Raw genomic sequence first — 18,050 nt, 5'->3', positions numbered from 1 at the left:
TACTTACCGCACGTGATGCAAATGTAGTAAATTCAAACTTCCGTCTATTTCTATTGTTTAGTGACTGTACATTTTCAAAATAACTTAAAAGGTATTTTATTTTTTGTGTTGCTTGTGTTGTCCAGAAAACCAAGGCACACAAGGAAACATGAGCTTTGCATACTCTTAAATCACTGGCAAACATTTCACATAGATGCATCGCCCAGCAACTTTTATCAACATCAGGCAAGTGGTAACAAAAGGTAATGACCTGTAATTATAGTGGTCCCATCATCTAGATGCTGGAGAGTGGAGGGTGTCTAAGAAATACCATTGAACGGGTGCAGCATGTTATATTAACTTATAATGGTCCGGCAGGCAAAGTCCAAAATCTGGCAGGTCAGAACCACTCAACCCCTAGACCCTACACATCATACCTCACATACGGCACACCTACACTCAGATACACTAAGTTTACATTCAGTCCACGGAGTTATAAAACATGATTACACAGTGGGTGATGTTGGAATGATTTCCATTCCCAGTCCATCTTCCTCACCTGAGGGACTGGTTCAGCAGTGTTGTGTAAAGCTTGTCAAAATGCTGCTCTTAGCCAGGGCTTTTTAATTAGTGTTTTATGGTAATTTGGGGCAATTGAGTCCCCCAGTTACCATAGCAACTGCTCACAGTGCAAATTTCATGCACTGTTAAGGAAAGCTTTAGGGATAAAAAAATTACTAAAGGGTGTTTATGCAAATTAAGGCTGTCATGCAGGGTGAGGAAAACATTAAAAAACCCTGCAAACCCGTAGGTAGTGTTCATGGTAAGAGAGACTGCACTGTAACTGAGAGGTCGTAGGTTTCGATTCCTGCCACAGGCAATGCCCACGGGTGTTGAAGTGACCTTGAGCTAAACGGTAGACCTGACATGACCGCTCCGAGGATGACGGGCCTAGGCTGAGAGCTGAAGGGCTATCAATGCACAGCTGAAAAGCCACCGCATATTATCTATTTTCATTTAGAGAGCGGCAGAGAGGGGCGGAAGACGAGGGGACGGGAGGATAGAGGAGCGACAGAGGCGGCAGCAGGTGATAGATGGACTGAACGCGCGAATAGAGATCCAGACAGTCATGCACAGCTATCAGCTGGCAGTAAAAAAGAGAGATTGACTCCCAGCCAGAGTGAAAGTGAAGGAGGGAGAGAGAGAGAGAGGGACGGCAGAAAGATAGAGAGGTTGTTCCAGATAGCAGCAGGTCTCACAGTGTGTACAGAGAAAGTTTTTCAGGTGAAGGTGAACCGTTCTCTTGCATTCGGGACCCTGTGCGCTCTGTATTCATCACGTTGCAGTGGAAGGAAACTGGACGCAACGTCACATATGGGGGCTCGATAACACATCTCAGAACAAAAATTATGGATTTTAGGATGGATGATTATGAGGATTATGGTTTTATTGTTCTTCCACGTGTGCCATTATGACCTTTTATGAGAAAAGATGTCAGGGTTGTGTTTACAGGTTATTCCACATCTCATCAAGTGGCCAACAGAAAAAATAGGAAAAAAAAACAAACAGTTTAGACAGAAGCAATACCTGCCAGCAAGCCGTTACCACAGGTTGCACATTTGAGTTGAGAGCAGTTTTACCAAAGACTGATGTTCCCTTCACAGATCGTTTCTTTGAATTTTATAAGACAGGACTCTGGTTGGAAACCCGTCTGGATTTAAAGTTTGGAGATCACATTGGTTGTCTCTTGCGAAATTTACATTTAGGGCGACACTTTAAAGCGATGTGCACCAGACTACCGTATATGAACTGGTACATCGTAGGTTGTACCTCGAAGGACAGTGGCTTCATATATAGGCTTCAAAATTTTAAATCAAATTAACCTAAAACTTTTTAATACCAAGGGTCGCCCTGTTCTTAGTATGATCTATGAATAGTTCAAAGCTTCTAGGTCAACAGTTTGAAGCTGGAAAACATGACGCTGTAATACTCGGTGTGTGTGCGTGTGTGTATGGCTATGCATTGTGAGGACCAGTTTGAGTTTTTAACCACTGGAGTGAGGACATTCTGGGAAAGTAAGGACACTTTGGCCGGTACTCTACTCTCTGACACGATGCAAAGGGCTGTTTAAGGTTAAGACTTGGTTTAAGGGTTAGGGTTAGAGCTGGGTTTAGGTTTGGTTCAGGCATTCGGCTGTAATGGATAAGGTTAAGGTAAGGGGCCAGGGAATGCACTATGTCAAGGAGTGTCCTCACAAAGAAGTACAAACGTGTGTGTGTGTGTGTGTGTGTGTGTGTGTGTGTGTGTGTGTGTGTGTGTGTGTGTGTGTGTGTGTGTGTGTGTGTGTGTGTGTGTGTGTGTGTGTGTGTGTGTGTGTGTGTCTCTCTCTCTCTCTTTGTCTCTCTCTTCTCTCTGCTTTACTCTCCTTCTGGCTCTGAATGTTGGACGAGCTGCTGGGACACCAGCACGACAAGGTGACCTTAAATAAATAGCTAAGTAACACAAAAATAAACACACACACACAAGCCCACACATACGTGGATACACACTCTTACTGACTGACACTGACATCGAGAGTCAATTTAAAAGCCACTATGTCTGTCTTCTCTATTTAAGACTAAGTCACTTCTCAACCATGTAGGGAGTAGGGGAAACATCTGAAACTAAGAACCCTTTTATCTAAAACATTTGTCTCGGCCACAGCTGAAGATTGGAAGAAGGCTCAAAAGGGCAGGGAGATGCTGGTTCAATTTCCAGCCACAACATAAGCATAGGTAATATAACATTTATGGTAGAGTACCTGGTAGGTGAAGGTGGCCTGAAGTTTTGGCCCGCGCCTGACCCACGTCAGTCGATTAAGCCCTCAGAGGAGAAAGCCCAGAACCTGATGGATAAGCTTTCTAATCAGTGGAGGGTGAAGTATCTCCTACCTAAGTAAAAGTGGGAATACCACAGAACAAAAATACTCCATTACAGGTAAAAGTCCAACATTAAAAATGTAACCAAAGGCCAAAAGGCACAAATGTACTAGCAGGAAAACATAGTTAAAATATCAAAAGTAAAAGTATTTTTCATATATATATATATATATATATATATATATATATATATATATATACACACACACACACACACACACACACACACACACACACACACACACACACACAAACACACAGTGTGTCTGGTAGTGTGTCTTCCTCATGCTGGGGTCCTCTTCGGGCCTGGGAGTTTGAGGGTTCTGCGCAGTATCTTAGCTGTTCGTAGGACTGACGCTCTTCTGGAGAGAGACCTCAGATGTTGTACCCGGAATCTGCTGGAGCCATTCTCCCAGTTTGTGGGTCACAGCCCCCAGTGCTCCAATTTCCACTGGCACCACTGTTGCCTTTACTCCCATCATCTTTTCTCATATATATATATATATATATATATATATATATATATGTATATATACACATGTATATCTATAAATATGTGTATATGAATATATTATGACTGTTAGTTAATGTAAAAGCAATTTACAGTAGTTTGTAGTTCAATCTATAACAATGCATCACATTTTATAAACTAATCATATGTTTACATGTAAAATCTGAAACAGTAACTAGTAACTATAGAAGTAAAATAAATGTGGTGAATAAACAGTACAAGATTTCCCTCTGAAAGATCTGGGAGTAGAAGATTGTACTTAACTAAAGTACTTGAATAAATGTACTTAGATACATAATCTTAGTTTCATAATTACAGAAATCTGAAATATTTTTGAAATATTTTGTTTTTGAAAATTGAATTTTTAATTAATTTATTTATTTTTGCTCAAGCCTGTGCACAGAACAGATCCGTCTAAAGTTAGGGGTTCCATAATTTTCCACTTTTTAAAACGAAATATTCACAGGATCTTAAAGGATTTTCTGAGACTTTCTTCTTTATGTAGGAGATCAAGTGACGAGTATTATGACATTTTGCTTCATTCCTAGTTGAGACAATGGGAGGAACAGATTAATTAGACTACATTGCACTGTAGGATTAGTTCGAACACTGTGTCCACCCCTGCTAAAATTGTTTATTTTCATTTTCTACATGTGTAACTACGTCCATATACCTCCCCAATGGGTCAAATAGTAAAGAAAGGTCTTCATCTAAAGGGAAGTTCAAAGCTCTCCCTTATATGTTTTAGTGTTAACTAGCCGGTGAGCTGGCGAGTTACAACGTATAACCCACATTTTTTCAAGTTGTCAGATCATGTTTGTTGCAGGTTGCAAAACTCTTATTCATGGTTTTTGAACAGCCCAAACGAGGTGACCACGAAGACCTTGAAGACGTGAACGTGTCTGCTATGTGTGTGATGAAGGAGTTTGGGCTATGTGGAAAGACAAACTTTGGTTTTACAAAAATGTCACGAAAAGCGTTCATGTACTTTTTCTCCTTTCACGCCAATGATTGAGATGAGAAAACACGGTCTGTGGAGATTTCCTCGTTATCAGACAGAAGATGATAAGTTTATCTTTCCAGTGAATCACCTCCTGGAATTTAAAAATGGATTTAGATTGAGTCGTTCCCATTGAGAGGAAACGAAAAGTGCTGTGCTCGATTTAAGATGGCTTCCCTTTCTGTCTTTTGGTTGGGGGTGGGATGGAGGATGAGAGAGAATAAGTTAAACACAGAGACAGACGGAGGAAAAGTGTTGAGAGAGAGAGAGAGAGAGAGACGGAGAGAGAGAGAGAGAGGAGCCTGAAAGGGAAAAGGGAGAAGACAGAAAAAGGAGATGTGCAGGGGCGTCTCAGGCAGAACTGGGCCAATGAGCACAATCCTGGAAGAACAGAGGGAAAAAAATAAAAGACTGGCCTGGAAACAAGGGGGAGAGAGAAAAAGTGAGACGTGACAGAAGGAGAGGAAAGGCTCAAATAAAATCTTCTCTGTGAGCTTCACAGATACCGAGGAACAGTTGGATGAGTGATGCTTTCAGACCAAAAAAAAAGCAAATAAGTCGGTCTGGAAATGTTTGTGAGTAGCCAGTTGACGTTCTGCTGGTAATGAAACCATTCCACTTTAACACATAATGCTGCACAAGTCTAACCTCTCATCTTTGAAGGGTGTGTCCAGTGTACTGTAACTTTGATCCTTTTTTTTTTCTTGTAGTTCTCCCCACTGTCTCTATTCAACCCTGTTTCCTGCAGTGATGCGTGGTGAATTGTGGGATACACTTAGCTGGGAATATTGCTTCAAAGCAGTATTAGAAGAGGTGCCCATTAAGTGTGGATTAAGTCAATCCTAGAAGTTACATTGATATACAACATAAACATTTCAGAGGCAACATAATTGCAACTGGATGACGTTTTTTACTAATGTGATGAGGATCTGTCGTTAATTTATGTATTTGGAAAGTCGCAAATATGTTGATACGGAACGTATCAAGCAGCACAATGTCCACTTGTAGCGTCTACAGCATGACTGCAAATTTTTATGGTAATGTTAAGGCACTCGCAGCATTTGGTTACAGTTAGGGAATGATCATAGTCTCGTTTAATAAGGAATAAGTTCAAAGTGACTTCAGACCCAGTGCGTTTATTTCCATTTAATAAAACACTCCGTCACACCAGAGACCGGGGCTTTGGAGGCCTGCCATCTACCCCAACCGCCTCCTGGCGAGTTTGCTGTCGATACTAAATGCGGCGCTTCATTCATTCAAAAGATGTTGCCTTTAAAAATAAAGCAGCCAGCCATGAAGTTCATCGCCACAGCGTAACGGGGAAAACAATTTTCTACAAACGTAATTTTCGAGGAGACAGGGCCGCTGAATTGATTATGATAACATTGTATTCACCGACGTACTTGCTGAGATTGGGGAAAGAAAGAATAAGTCAAACGTAGCATTAACACAGTCAAAGCAGTTGTTACCAAACTCCCAGGTCAGTTAAACTAATTTGTAAAACAAGACAACGGTGAAGGGTAAAATTATTACTCCCTGAATAAAGTGATTGTGATAATCTTTGCTAACCGTTGCCTTGTTTACTTACAACCTGTTTGACTGTCTGACTGCTGTTGTACCACGTTTCAATTTTCCTTTCATCTGAAGCGTCCAGTGAGTTGGTTCATGTACTATACACGGATTTCAGTCAAGTATTGTGTATTATCCTTACTACCTAAATATTCTAATAATTGTTAAGTCCAGTGGTTCCCAACCTTTTTTGGCATGTGACCCTTTAAAACAAATCTATGTCTATCTGCAATCCCTTATTGTCCCCTGAATAAGTCTACTGGTTATGAGCAGTTCAACCACAGAGTGATTATTTTCTTTGTCTTAGTTGAATTATTTTTAGACTCCTGAAAAATTAAAATTATCCAGTAATTTACAAGAAAAAGGGCAAAGATTTGGGGAAAGGCTGAACAAATAAGCATACTGTAAATTCGCGTAGCAGAAATATGTTTTTCATTTTTTTTTTTCTGCTTTCCTCTCGCGATCATCATCTCGCAACCCCTTAGGTTGATCTTGCCAGCCCTTGTGGGTTGGTACGCACTGGCTTAGTCCATAAAATGCTGGGGAAAAAAAGTGAGAAAATTCCACTCACATGCGCCCTGAAGGCCCAGGCTTATTTCCCCCTCATGTCTGCTGTCTGTACCTGTACATTCAGCCTACGAACCCAAAGATATTCCATTCACAATCATTTATAACAGAAAAAAGCGGCATGTACTCAAATGTACGAAGGTGAAAACAACAAATATTTGTCATTTTTTGCTTGATAAAGCAGTTAATTAATCAATTATTAAAATTGTTGACATTTGTAAACGCTGTACTGTATGGTAGAAAATCACTGCAGTACCAGATATGTTTCGGTCTGATAGCACGACTCTCTCCGCTGTTTCTGGCTCCCTGTCACGCAGCCTTTCTCTGTCTGGCTGCTTGTTTATCTGTCTTTATTGCATACTATTTATACATCCCACTGCAGTGGGGTCCTAAATTCTTCCAGTACAGAATCACAGTGGGTAACTTTTGTCTTTTGGGAACATCTTTTTAGGTCTCCCTGTCGCTGGACTCTCCGTTTAGGTGACAAAAGTTTGACCCATTTGCCGCATTCGTGTATCTGTTCATTCATGCATCTGAGCATAATTGATTCCCACATTTGAGTGCAGGTGAGTTGTCAGCTGTTCTGTGTTTTGTTGTGTTGGCCGATTGTTATTTTTAGTGTCAGTGATGTGAGGGTCATTGAGTTTAACAGACCTGCCACCTGGAGCCACAGTGGCAGCAGATTGGACTGGCTGAGAGTGTAAAAATGCCGAGGCCATGATTCAACGACGTTCATTTATTCTTTAAGACTTGGTCCACCCGGAATAAGAAAGCATTGGTCCTGACAGCGATAACTCTTAATTGTGTGAGTAATGTCCTCAGTATCTATGGTGGAAGTGGCATGCTATTGTTATACAGCTGTGAAGCAGCTAAGAGGAGATGTTGGAGGTGGACGGTTGGGCATACAAAGAGCCCTCGGTGGTTGACGTGGTAACTGTAACATTAACCACGAAGGCTATCTTTCCCGAACATTCACCAAATAGTTTTAATCACCCAAACGTGACCAGACCTTAATCCAAGAGTTGACAGATCAGAGAATGGTCATATGGGTTTCATAACTTCGTCATGCTGATTGTCCATTGTGTAAATTTACTACGTTGCTCTACTCTGTATACACAACACCTACTTCATGTCTGTCCGTCCCGGAAGAGGGATTCCTCCTCTGTGGCTCCTCCTAAGCCTTTCTTCCAATTTTTTTCCCCTTTAAGGGGTTTCATTACCCGAATGGAGGGTCCAAGGACAGAGGGTGTCGTATGCAGTACATATTGTTTAGCCCCTTTTTTTGTGATTTGTGTTATTGATCTATATAAATAAAATTGGCTTCACTTGAAAGACACTTAGAACCTATTTGTAGCTACAGTCTCTTGTTAATACTCTAGATGTATTCCTGTGAAACTGATGCCGTCCAAGTCAACATTATCTACTATTTTGACATATTTACTCACAACCGGCAGGGTCATTGTCCATTGTCCACCGAGGAACCATTTAGACAATATCCCTAAATGTTTTTTTCGGAATAAAAATATATATATATATATATATATATTTTGTTGAATGATGTCATCTCCCTTCCTGAAAAACTGAACCTGAAAAAGTTTAGTAAACTTTGATTGTGCTGCATTCAAGTGCTCCAGGAGAAACAAGCTGCATGGCATCATCTCCACCATCCACATCGTTGTTGTGGGTGTGTCACTGCTCGCAAGCTAGTGAGCAGCTTGCTTGTTAGCTTGCATTTTATGAATAAGAAACACAATGGTTTCTCTGACATTTTATGTGAAATAATGCTGAGTAGTGCTTCATTTTTGTCCGTCTGTTATCTTGGAGCTAAGGGAAGTACAAAAACTTCCCGGAAACTATAATATTAACCATCTCTTCCACAGACATTCTTCGTTGCCTGGCAGAGCGTGAACTTGGCGTTCCACCACTGCATCAGTTTTTTTTTTTCTTTTGTTGGTAAAATATTACAGAGCTTCCAGACAAATTTCAACTTTTCAACCCGTCCCTTTTTTCACATCACTGATCAGTCTCAGGCTTTACGAGGCGATTCACTTGCTTCATTTGATGCTGTGTTCGGCGGATCCTCGCCTTGATTGATTGACTGATTGATTGTTTGATTGATTTGGTTTTCAAAATAGTTGCTAATTTATCTTCTGTCAGTCGCGTAACTGATTGATCAACTAATTGTTGCAGCAGTCCGTAGACATTCGGGTTAGGTAAACTGGTGACTGTGGGCATGAATGGGAGTGAAAATGGTTTGAATCTATGCACAGTATAGATGTCAGCCCTGTGGCAGAATGGCGACCTGTCCGGGGTGTATCCTGCCTCTCTCCAACGCGAGCTGGGATAGGCTCCAGACCCCCGCGACGCAGAACAGGAGAAGTGGGTGTAGGTGTTGGATGGATGGATGACTGGCCAGATGTTGCTACATATTTGTGAAACTGGCACCCGAGTACATTAGTTGTAGCAGCTATTAAAGAAATATTAAGTATGTGCAAACATGTACCACAAAAAAAAAATGAAAAATTCAATATTTATGAATGTATTCCCTGTCTTTATGTCCTTATTCCTTGTTAATGTGACATGTGGCTGGAGGATATCCCAAATTGCATTGTCTGTGAGGCTACAGAACACCCTGAATGTCAAACCTAACATCCATTATCCAAATCCATCATTCTCCTAGAGATACACCAGTGCTTATGACCATTTTTCCTGATCTTTCCAGTGCACGCAAGATGACTCCTGACAACACCTTAACGTAGTATTTTTTTGCCGATCACATGTAGAAGCCTGGATTTCCTGACAGGACGTTTCTAAAAGAACAAAAGACAAGTAAACCAAACTGTGTTTTTGTAAGCGTGTGCCGGTGCAGATAACTGCTGTTAGTGGTTATTTAATGAATGGAAAAAAAACAGAACAAGCTGTTCCTGACTGCTAGTTAGCTAACTGCCTCCCACAGATACAGTCTCTCTCTCTACTCACACACACACACACACACTCACACACACACTCACACACCGAGACACTGCTCAGGGATTTGCTTGACAATGTGGAGCAGCGGGATATGAAACAGGATCTTCCATTTGCTCTCGCTACCACTGTCGCAAGTACTCGTAAACCAAATGAGTCTGCGTGTGTGCGTGTGTGTGTGTTTGTCATTGTCATGGATTTATATGCGTGTGGGCATCTTACTGGATGCGCGTGTCTGTGTTTCACATGTGCTTGTGCGAGACGGTGCGTGTCTGTTTAATTGTGAGCGAGTGCAGAAGCCTGGGGTGAGCTCTGCAGAGTGCAGCATTCGCAGCTTTACGGAAAAAAAAAAAAAAACAGTCAGGGAGCGAGAAAAAGAGGCGCGGAGAAGCTGCTCTGAAGCTGCCGCTCAGGTGCTATAAAGTTGTCTGATATATTACAGTCTATGTAAGGCGTCGCCAAATGTGGAGCGATCGCCCACTGAGTGCAGCATGTTCTGTTTTATGACAGAGAGAGAGAGAGAGAGAGAGCGAGTAAAAATACACCCAGCTCCTGGGAGAAGGTCTCTATGGCAGCGGTTACTATGGTGACGGCAGGGCTGCACGTGAAGTGATGGCTGTCATGGGACCCCGGGGAATTCACCCTGCAGAGCTGCTGGAGGAGACGCACACAGACACACACACACACACACACACACAAACTTGAATGAGGAGCAGAGGGAAGAGAAAAAGAAAAGAGAAACAAGTCCTCCAGCCTAAAAAACCATCTGTGACATTTGTTCCTCCCCTCCGATACGACCCGCGGGACCCTACCAGCGGCCGGCGCCACCAGAACCTCTTAACTGTTGGTTAAGGTTGCAGAATGGTCACAGTTTGGCACGGATGGGGCACAAAACCTACTTGGTTAGGTTTCGGAAAAAGGTTGTGGTTTGGGTTAAAATAAGTACTTTGTCGAGGTTAGAGAACCTTAGTTGTCATTGTTACAGTAACAAACACCGTTAAGGTTGTGGAACGGCCATGGTTAAAAGAAACAAATCGGTTTCATAGGGGAAACGGGTCGCAGTCTCCTGTGTGAAAGTGCTGCATCTTGCGGACCCATCCATCCACCCCTACCTCTTCCTACACACAGGCTCCGCCACTTTTTCTCTGACTGCCGCAAGAGGTCACCTGCATTGGAGGCGACCGCTCGAGGCGGCCTGACAATGAAACGTAACTCTGGGTTGTAGTAAGCTGCTTGCACAGGCGACCCATGGGCTTGTTTTTTTACTTGAGGTGAAACCGGGAAGAGCAGTGACACCAGGCTGGCTGCTTGCTAGCAGTGGTGCAAAGCGGTGCTGGAATGTAACTAGGTACAGTTACTTAAATACCGTACTTAAGTACAGTTTTGCTGCTTTCTGCTTCTACTCCGCAGCATTTCAGAGGGAAAAGGGGAACTTTTTACTCCGCTACACCACACGTTATTTTACAAATTAAGATTTTTCCGTGCAACGTATATGAAGAGCCTTTAAAATGTGATGCTTTGTTATAGATTAAACTACCCGGAGCTAAAATGATTAGTCAGTAGACAGAAAATTAATTAGTAACTAATTTAATGATTGTTGAAATCAATTTTTTCATATGAAAATGCTAAACATCGCATGCCTCCAGCTTGTGAAATGTGAGGATTTGCTGCTTTTCTTTTTAATGATTATAATAATTTTGAGGTTTGGACTGTTGGTTGAACAAAACAAGCCGTGTGAAGGTGCTACGTTGGGCTCCCGGAACGAATCAACCAATTGATCAAGAAAATGATCAGGAAATGAATCCATAAGGAAAATAATCATAAGTTGCCGTCCTATTTAAAATAAAAATGAGCTCCGCCTCAACCAGCTACAACAGTAAAATTCAGCTTACACATTAATGTATGAGTAATAATAATCTAATGATATAATAGAGTAATAGAGTAACAGTCACAGGGGCCATTTTTCTGCACTGAGTTTTACTTTTAATACTTTTTAAGTAAATTTTTCTGATTATACTTACATTATTTTACCTTAGTAACATTTTCAATACAGGACTTTTATTTGCAGTGCAGCATTTTCACATTAGCACTTTTACTTAAGCAAAAGATCTGGTTATTAAAAGTAACTAAAATAATTTACTGCAGTTAAGTAAAGTCTTAAGGTACTTTAGTATTTCCAAGTTATGATACTTACTTTACTAAATTTTAGAGGGAAATATTGTACTTTTTACTCCACTACATTAACAGAGTTAATAGTAGTGTTTTGCAGGTTATTTTTTTAAACAAACAAAAAAAAAAACATCTTCTAAAACCAGATTTATTATTTAGTGAAAAATAAATCTTTAATTTCTCAGGTCAATTTAGTCTGGAGTTGAATCCCTAAAGTATTATTTTCTGCCTCTGTTATAGAAATATTTCAACCTGTTTTCAATGGTAAACCAACTTGTTGAAAGATTTTTTTTGAAATGCATATCCACATAAATGTTTTCATAATTATGGTCTCACAACCCACCTTGTTCTATTTAGTTTCAAGATACAGGCCCTTTAGTAGAACGTATTATAGAACAAGATGATTTATATTGAAAATGGGTTGAAATATTCTTACTGCTACTTATGCTGTTCACACATTAATGCACCAGTTACAATCATGCTATCATTTAACACAATGGGTACTTTTACTTTTGTTACTTTAAGTACATTTTGATTATTAATACTTATGTACTTTTACTTACGTAGAGATTTTGAATGCAGAACTTTGATACTTTTACTTAAGTAAAGAATCTGAATACTTCTTCCAGTACAGCTTGCCAGCGTGAAAATGCATGTGGGTGGGTGGCTACATAGGTGTATTTGTGTGTGTGTGTGTGTGTGTGTGTGTGTGTGTGTGTCAGCATGTGTAGGTGCGTTTTTGTGTGTGTAACAGCGGCACTTCTTTTAAAATCTCTCACTACTCACATTTTTGTTTCTTTGATGTCACACTCATTGTACTGATGCTAAATTATTTAAACGTGTGCGTTGGGGGGGGGGCGTGCACATGTGGCGTTGCTTCTGCGGAGTTCATCTGCTCTGTCATGCTGTTTCCATAGCAGCAGCTAGAGCCAACGCAGCCAACCGACGCTCCTTTCCTAGTTTCATCCTATCGGTGCCGACTCACGCTGACACTTCAGTGTCCCCCTGACATTCATTCATTTAGATGCGGTTGACCTGAGCACTAGAAACCCAACAGGAACCGGAAATAAAAGCAATTGTTTTCAAAGTAAGGACCCTTTTCTTCCACAGAACATGATATCAATCAAAGAACATGAGCTGAAGATGATCTTCTTACAGCCCTGATGCCGGTATACTGTGTTAAAGTGGTCATCTTGCAGCATAGTTTTTTGTCTTTTGTCTCATTTTCGTATCTTTTGATATGAAATCCATAACTTTGAGGATTCTAAACAGCTCTACATCCTATTGTGCACCTTCTTTGTCCATGTTCTCGTTTTCCCCCACTGTACTGTCTCTGGGGGTGTCTGTGACATAAAGGTGACTGCCCACTGTCGGCTCTTGTTGTTCCACATGTAAACAACCTGATTAGCTCGTAATATTTGTCATTGTCCCAGCTGTTGTAGTACTTGCTTAATTCTGATGGGTAACATCAGCTCTCCTGTCTTTCTGTCTCGCCTCTCTTGACAAAAAAAGCCGTTATTTTTAGTTACTCTGTCTGTGCATATTTAAGCTGTTACATCAATAGACTGTGAGGGCATAATCAAGCAGCTGCAGTGTGAGTAGCTAATAAAAACAGATTGTTTAGCGGACTGTGTGCTGATGTTTATGCTATCGATTTTGCAAGATCATTAACCACAAGAGTTACTTTTCAGTGCTTTTATATTGGATCATTTTGGATGCCTTAAAGAAAACGCTCCTTGAAGTTTGCTTAACCACATGTCTGTTGGAAAAAGAAATGTTTTAGCTTGTTTGTTTCCGCTCATATTAGTGAGCAGACACAGATAGCCTTAATGACTGGGATTACCCATAGAAAAAAAGAAATCAAGCAAAGCTAAGCCTCCACAAAATGATTTTTAAAAAATGGCATAAGGAAGGAAATAAAAAGGTTGTAACGTATAATTATCCCTGGTTCTGTCAAGCGGCTGATTAGTAGATGCAGTAAGCATTAAACCGATTTTAAAAATCTTTGGTAGTCATGCAGCTTTCAGCCATGCTAATACAGAGTGCCTGCTCACTCAGCCAGTGAGAAGATGGCTAATGCTACATCTGACGTGCAACTATGGACGAAGCGCATTGCCTGACGTCCGCCCTCTGCTGTTTGGATAGCCTCACTGAAACTAAATACTTGAGAGAAGATTATTGTCTTGATTATTGTAACATCTCGGGCGCAGAGGATCTAATAGAGACCATAGAGAGCAGGCGGATGTCGCGACCCGTAAGCGTGCTGTGTCGTATTTTACCCCAGGCCTGTAACCATGAACTGTTGATGATGTTGAGCCTGTTGCAACTCGCTGTCTTCTGTAGGAACATTTGATGATGTTAATAGTCTGAGTGATGGGAAAATTCTGCACTTGTATCCTGTTTTCTTGACAATATTTAAGTTCCCTAGCACCGACAGCAACAAAATTCCTTAAGATACGGATGGACAGTGATTAAATATTATTGATTATGGACTCACTATAGAATCATAGAGCTTTTCTGGCTCCAGTTTTTTTTTTTTTTTTGTAATTTTGAGAATGCACAGACAGCAAGGAGCAAACAAGTTTCACTATAAGTCCATATACATTTACTAAATGATTCAATATATTTCACCAGGTGGGGAACAGAGATGACAGGGTCCGAAAAACATCTCCAGCATATAAACTCAACAATATTGAACACATCCATTTAGGTTACCATTAATATCTTTCGTGATTCTATAATCCTATTGCTAATGGCTCTGAAGCAATATCAAAGAGAAGGTCACATACCACAGTGTGAAAGGAATAGAAATGTTGTCTTGTTGAAGTGTTTGTCACTACACATGATGTTGGATAAAGCAGGTAAAGCATTTTTCCAAACCCAAGTCACACAAATCTCCGTTGGTGTACCACGCACTATTCCCCAAACGTTCATCGCTGCCATGCCTTCATTCCGTGGTACCTTAGGTTGTGATACTGTCACAATCCACCAGTTATGCAGGTGACTGTACAGGGGGAAATACATGACATGAGAAGTACATGACCTACTCTACAAAATAAAGCTAGAAACATCTTGTCGAAATATATATTTTTTTTTTTTACAGAATACAATTTGAAGAAAATTTTGGTAACGTATTTTACAATTCCGTAAACTCCAATTTATTTCAAAAAATAACCTTCTAAGAAGTTTCCTGGAAAGGACCATATGATTTGAATCTAATTACAGATAAAATAGGTAATTATAGGTAAAATAGAGACCGATCAGTTGGTACAATTCCAGTTATTTCAAAATGCTAAGCTAGCACAACACTGAGACTTAAATTCAGAGGAAAGCAGGTGAACTAAGCCAAATTTGAAACGTGTCTACAGTCAAACATACAATTCAGTGTAACTGAATACTAAAGTTTCCAATAGCAAATGGAGGGATGGGGGATGAATGGGGATATTTCTCAGCTCTCAGAACACTGTCTCTATCTTTCCTGTAATTATCACCATACTACATGGTTCTTTCCAGGAAATGTGAAAGAAATCATAGGGAATAATGGACCTGTAAAATAAAGCATCACCGAAATTTTTACCGAAATCTTGAGCTTTCAAAAATTCATCATCAAAGCAATTATCACAACCTGATAATACACCTGTCCCACTTTTCCAGTAACCCCCTTAAACAGAACTGCTCTCTCCATTTTCTAACTTCACCTCCTCGGGTTTTTCCTTTGTCTTTCTATAGGGCCCAATCTATTAACTGCACTGCAAAACTTTTCGGGGATCATGAGTTTTGAAGATGTTCAGTACATGAAAAGAGCCCCTGGTCACAGTTGCCTTTCACTGCATGCAAAGTTGACTTTTCTTAAACTCGGTCTTTAACTACTTACATTCACTCTCACATGAATTAATATATTGTCACATATCAGTAGCGAGATACTAAAATGAAAGTAGTGGCAACACCTGGACTCGTGCAGTGTCTCATTGTGTTTTCTGAGTTGGGAGGTCATCCTGCTGACATAAGGGAAAAGGAAAAGACATGCTCGGAGGACTTTTTTATGCTCGTCTGAACTGTGCAATCCTCGTTGCTAAAATCCCAGCCATTCCTCAGAGCTAAACAAACCCTGCGTTACCTTTAGCTCTAAACACGAGGGGGGGGGGTTAGACAGGAAATGTGGACCAAGGTGACAGCAACGTGAAAACTGCCGGGTTTACACATGCTGTAGACAAACAGTAAATCCCGGCTCGCCTCATTACACCTGCTTTGACCGTGACTGCGGGTAAGGATGTATTGATTTTAATGGTGAACCCTTTCAGATAAACAGTCCTGGAGGATCTGCAGTCTTTTTTTTTTTCTTTATTTTATCAGATCTCACTGGGCTTGCAACAAGCTACAGCAGATAACATAGTGTCCTCACAATGCTCAAGATCACCCTGTCTGTCGTCCAAATTCATCTGGTCTCACTGTACAGCTGGACATGTGTGTGTTTATAGACAGATAAAGCTGCAGGTCTTATCTCTGATCCTCCTGGTGTCCCTCTCTCTGCTCTTTGCACCTCCTCATTTTCATGTTCTCTGCCTCCTTTTCGCCTCCTCATCAGCCTTTTGACTCCCGTCTTTCTCTTTATACCGCCATTAACTCTTCATCACCCCCTGCGATGCTCTTGCTCCCTTTCTCCACATCACAGCTGGCTCTAGCTCATCCCAATCAAACAGGAAATTGAGACGGCAGTCTGATAACTGAAAATTCACCCTTTGTTCTCTTTGAAAGGGCTGGCATTAAAACGTTTTTATTTGTCAGTAGATTGAGTGTAGTAAGCGTTTGGGTTTGACATGATAAAGCTGAATGATAAATCCTCACTCAAGGATTTTAATACCCATGGTTAGCCTACTTATTCCATTCAGCCGCTAGCTCTTTAAATGGAGTCGTGTAATGGAGTGATGGAGCGATGTTGTCGCAGAATTACAAAGGATTCAGTCTAATTATATGGCTCTGGCTTGTTGTTTGAAGAGAGAGAGTGTGTGTGTGTGTGTGTGTGTGTGTGTGTGTGTGTGTGTGTGCTTTACGGAGAGAGTTGAGCTTCAGCCTGCTGTGAGCTGGGTAACTGCTGGTTGGTGGGGGACGGCTGTGCTACCCGTCTGCCCTGGGTTTTACACCTGCCCGGCAGCAGATAAGCACAGACATTCGAAGCGCTCGAACTGATGTTGGTCCTACACCACCCCTGCCTTAAAGGATCGGTTCACATTTTTTAGGTGCTAACTTTAAAAAGCACTCACAGGCCCAGCCCTACTGCAACAGTTGTTGGTTGTTGGTAACTTTTTCTATGTTTCGGTGCCAATAAAGCACGGCCGTGTACCAAAAAAGAACAAAGAGGCTCTGATTGGGGAACCAGTTACTTTTTAAAGTTTGCAGTCAGGTAGACCTGAAGTTAAGATAAATTCACAGTTACTTTTACCAACTTGAGAGTAAGAAAGTTCTTTGCTGAGTTCTTTTACATTCTGGGAGATGCTGCTAGAAAAAGCAGGTCAGAGAAACCATATGATAAAGTGCCACACTGACAAGTGCAGGACGTGAAGCTGCTTAGACAGCGATTGCAAATAAAATCAGTATCCGATTTATTCTTGTTTGTTTGCACCCTCGATAAATGCCCAAAAAAAGTAAGTGGTGTAACATCCTATCATTCGCTTTCATTTTTAAGTCAAAAGACATTTGATAAATAGTTTTTATTCTTAAGTTTGTGAGTGCGAGTACAAATTAAGGATTCTTACTTTTACTTTGAGTAGTTTGATAAATCTGAGCCCTGCAGTTTAATATATTTTCTGTACTGATTTAAATAATAGCTAAAGCGATTTGAATGGATATCCTCCAGCAATCAGAAACATGCATATTTCATTGGCTGTGGTTTTAACGTACACTGGTCAGATAAGCAGCCAACAGAAAGAGGTGTAAGATGGCCACCGTGGACTGTAGTATCAGATAGTCAGTATAGACAGGGATCAAACCTGCAATGGTCTACGCAGAAATCCAATGAAATGAATAAAGACTGGCAGCAAGAAAGATATAACTACAATGAGCCTGTCGATTTGCATGAGCTGCAGGGCCCCTGAAATTAATCTATCGTCTCTGTCCTCTTCTTGCCTCTGTAGTGCAGTGTCTGGAAATGACCACTAAGCGGAAGCTGATTGGCCGGCTGGTGCCGTGCCGTTGTTTCCGGGGCGAAGAGGAAGTGATCTCAGTGCTGGACTACTCCCACTGCAGCCTGCAGCAGGTCCCCAAAGAAATCTTCAGCTTCGAGAGAACTCTGGAGGAGCTCTACCTAGATGCCAACCAGATTGAGGAACTACCCAAGGTAACCGCGGACCACATGCTGACCCCTCTCTGTTTT

At 41.1% G+C, this 18,050-nt stretch overlaps 1 protein-coding gene across 1 annotated transcript in view; it reads left to right on the top strand.

Moving 5' to 3' along the window:
- Positions 1-18,050, top strand: part of lrrc7 (leucine rich repeat containing 7) — a 78,672-nt gene that overhangs the window by 16,670 nt on the left and 43,952 nt on the right. Inside the window, exon 2 of the mRNA XM_040128835.1 lies at positions 17,812-18,014. Coding sequence (XP_039984769.1) covers positions 17,812-18,014 — 203 coding nt within the window. The remainder of the gene's footprint in view (positions 1-17,811; positions 18,015-18,050) is intronic.

This window comes from Xiphias gladius, chromosome 6, assembly GCF_016859285.1.
Source record: "Xiphias gladius isolate SHS-SW01 ecotype Sanya breed wild chromosome 6, ASM1685928v1, whole genome shotgun sequence".
NCBI lineage: Eukaryota > Metazoa > Chordata > Actinopteri > Istiophoriformes > Xiphiidae > Xiphias > Xiphias gladius.
The sequence above is the reverse complement of the archived record's forward strand: the minus strand, read 5'-3'. Positions and strand labels throughout refer to the sequence as shown.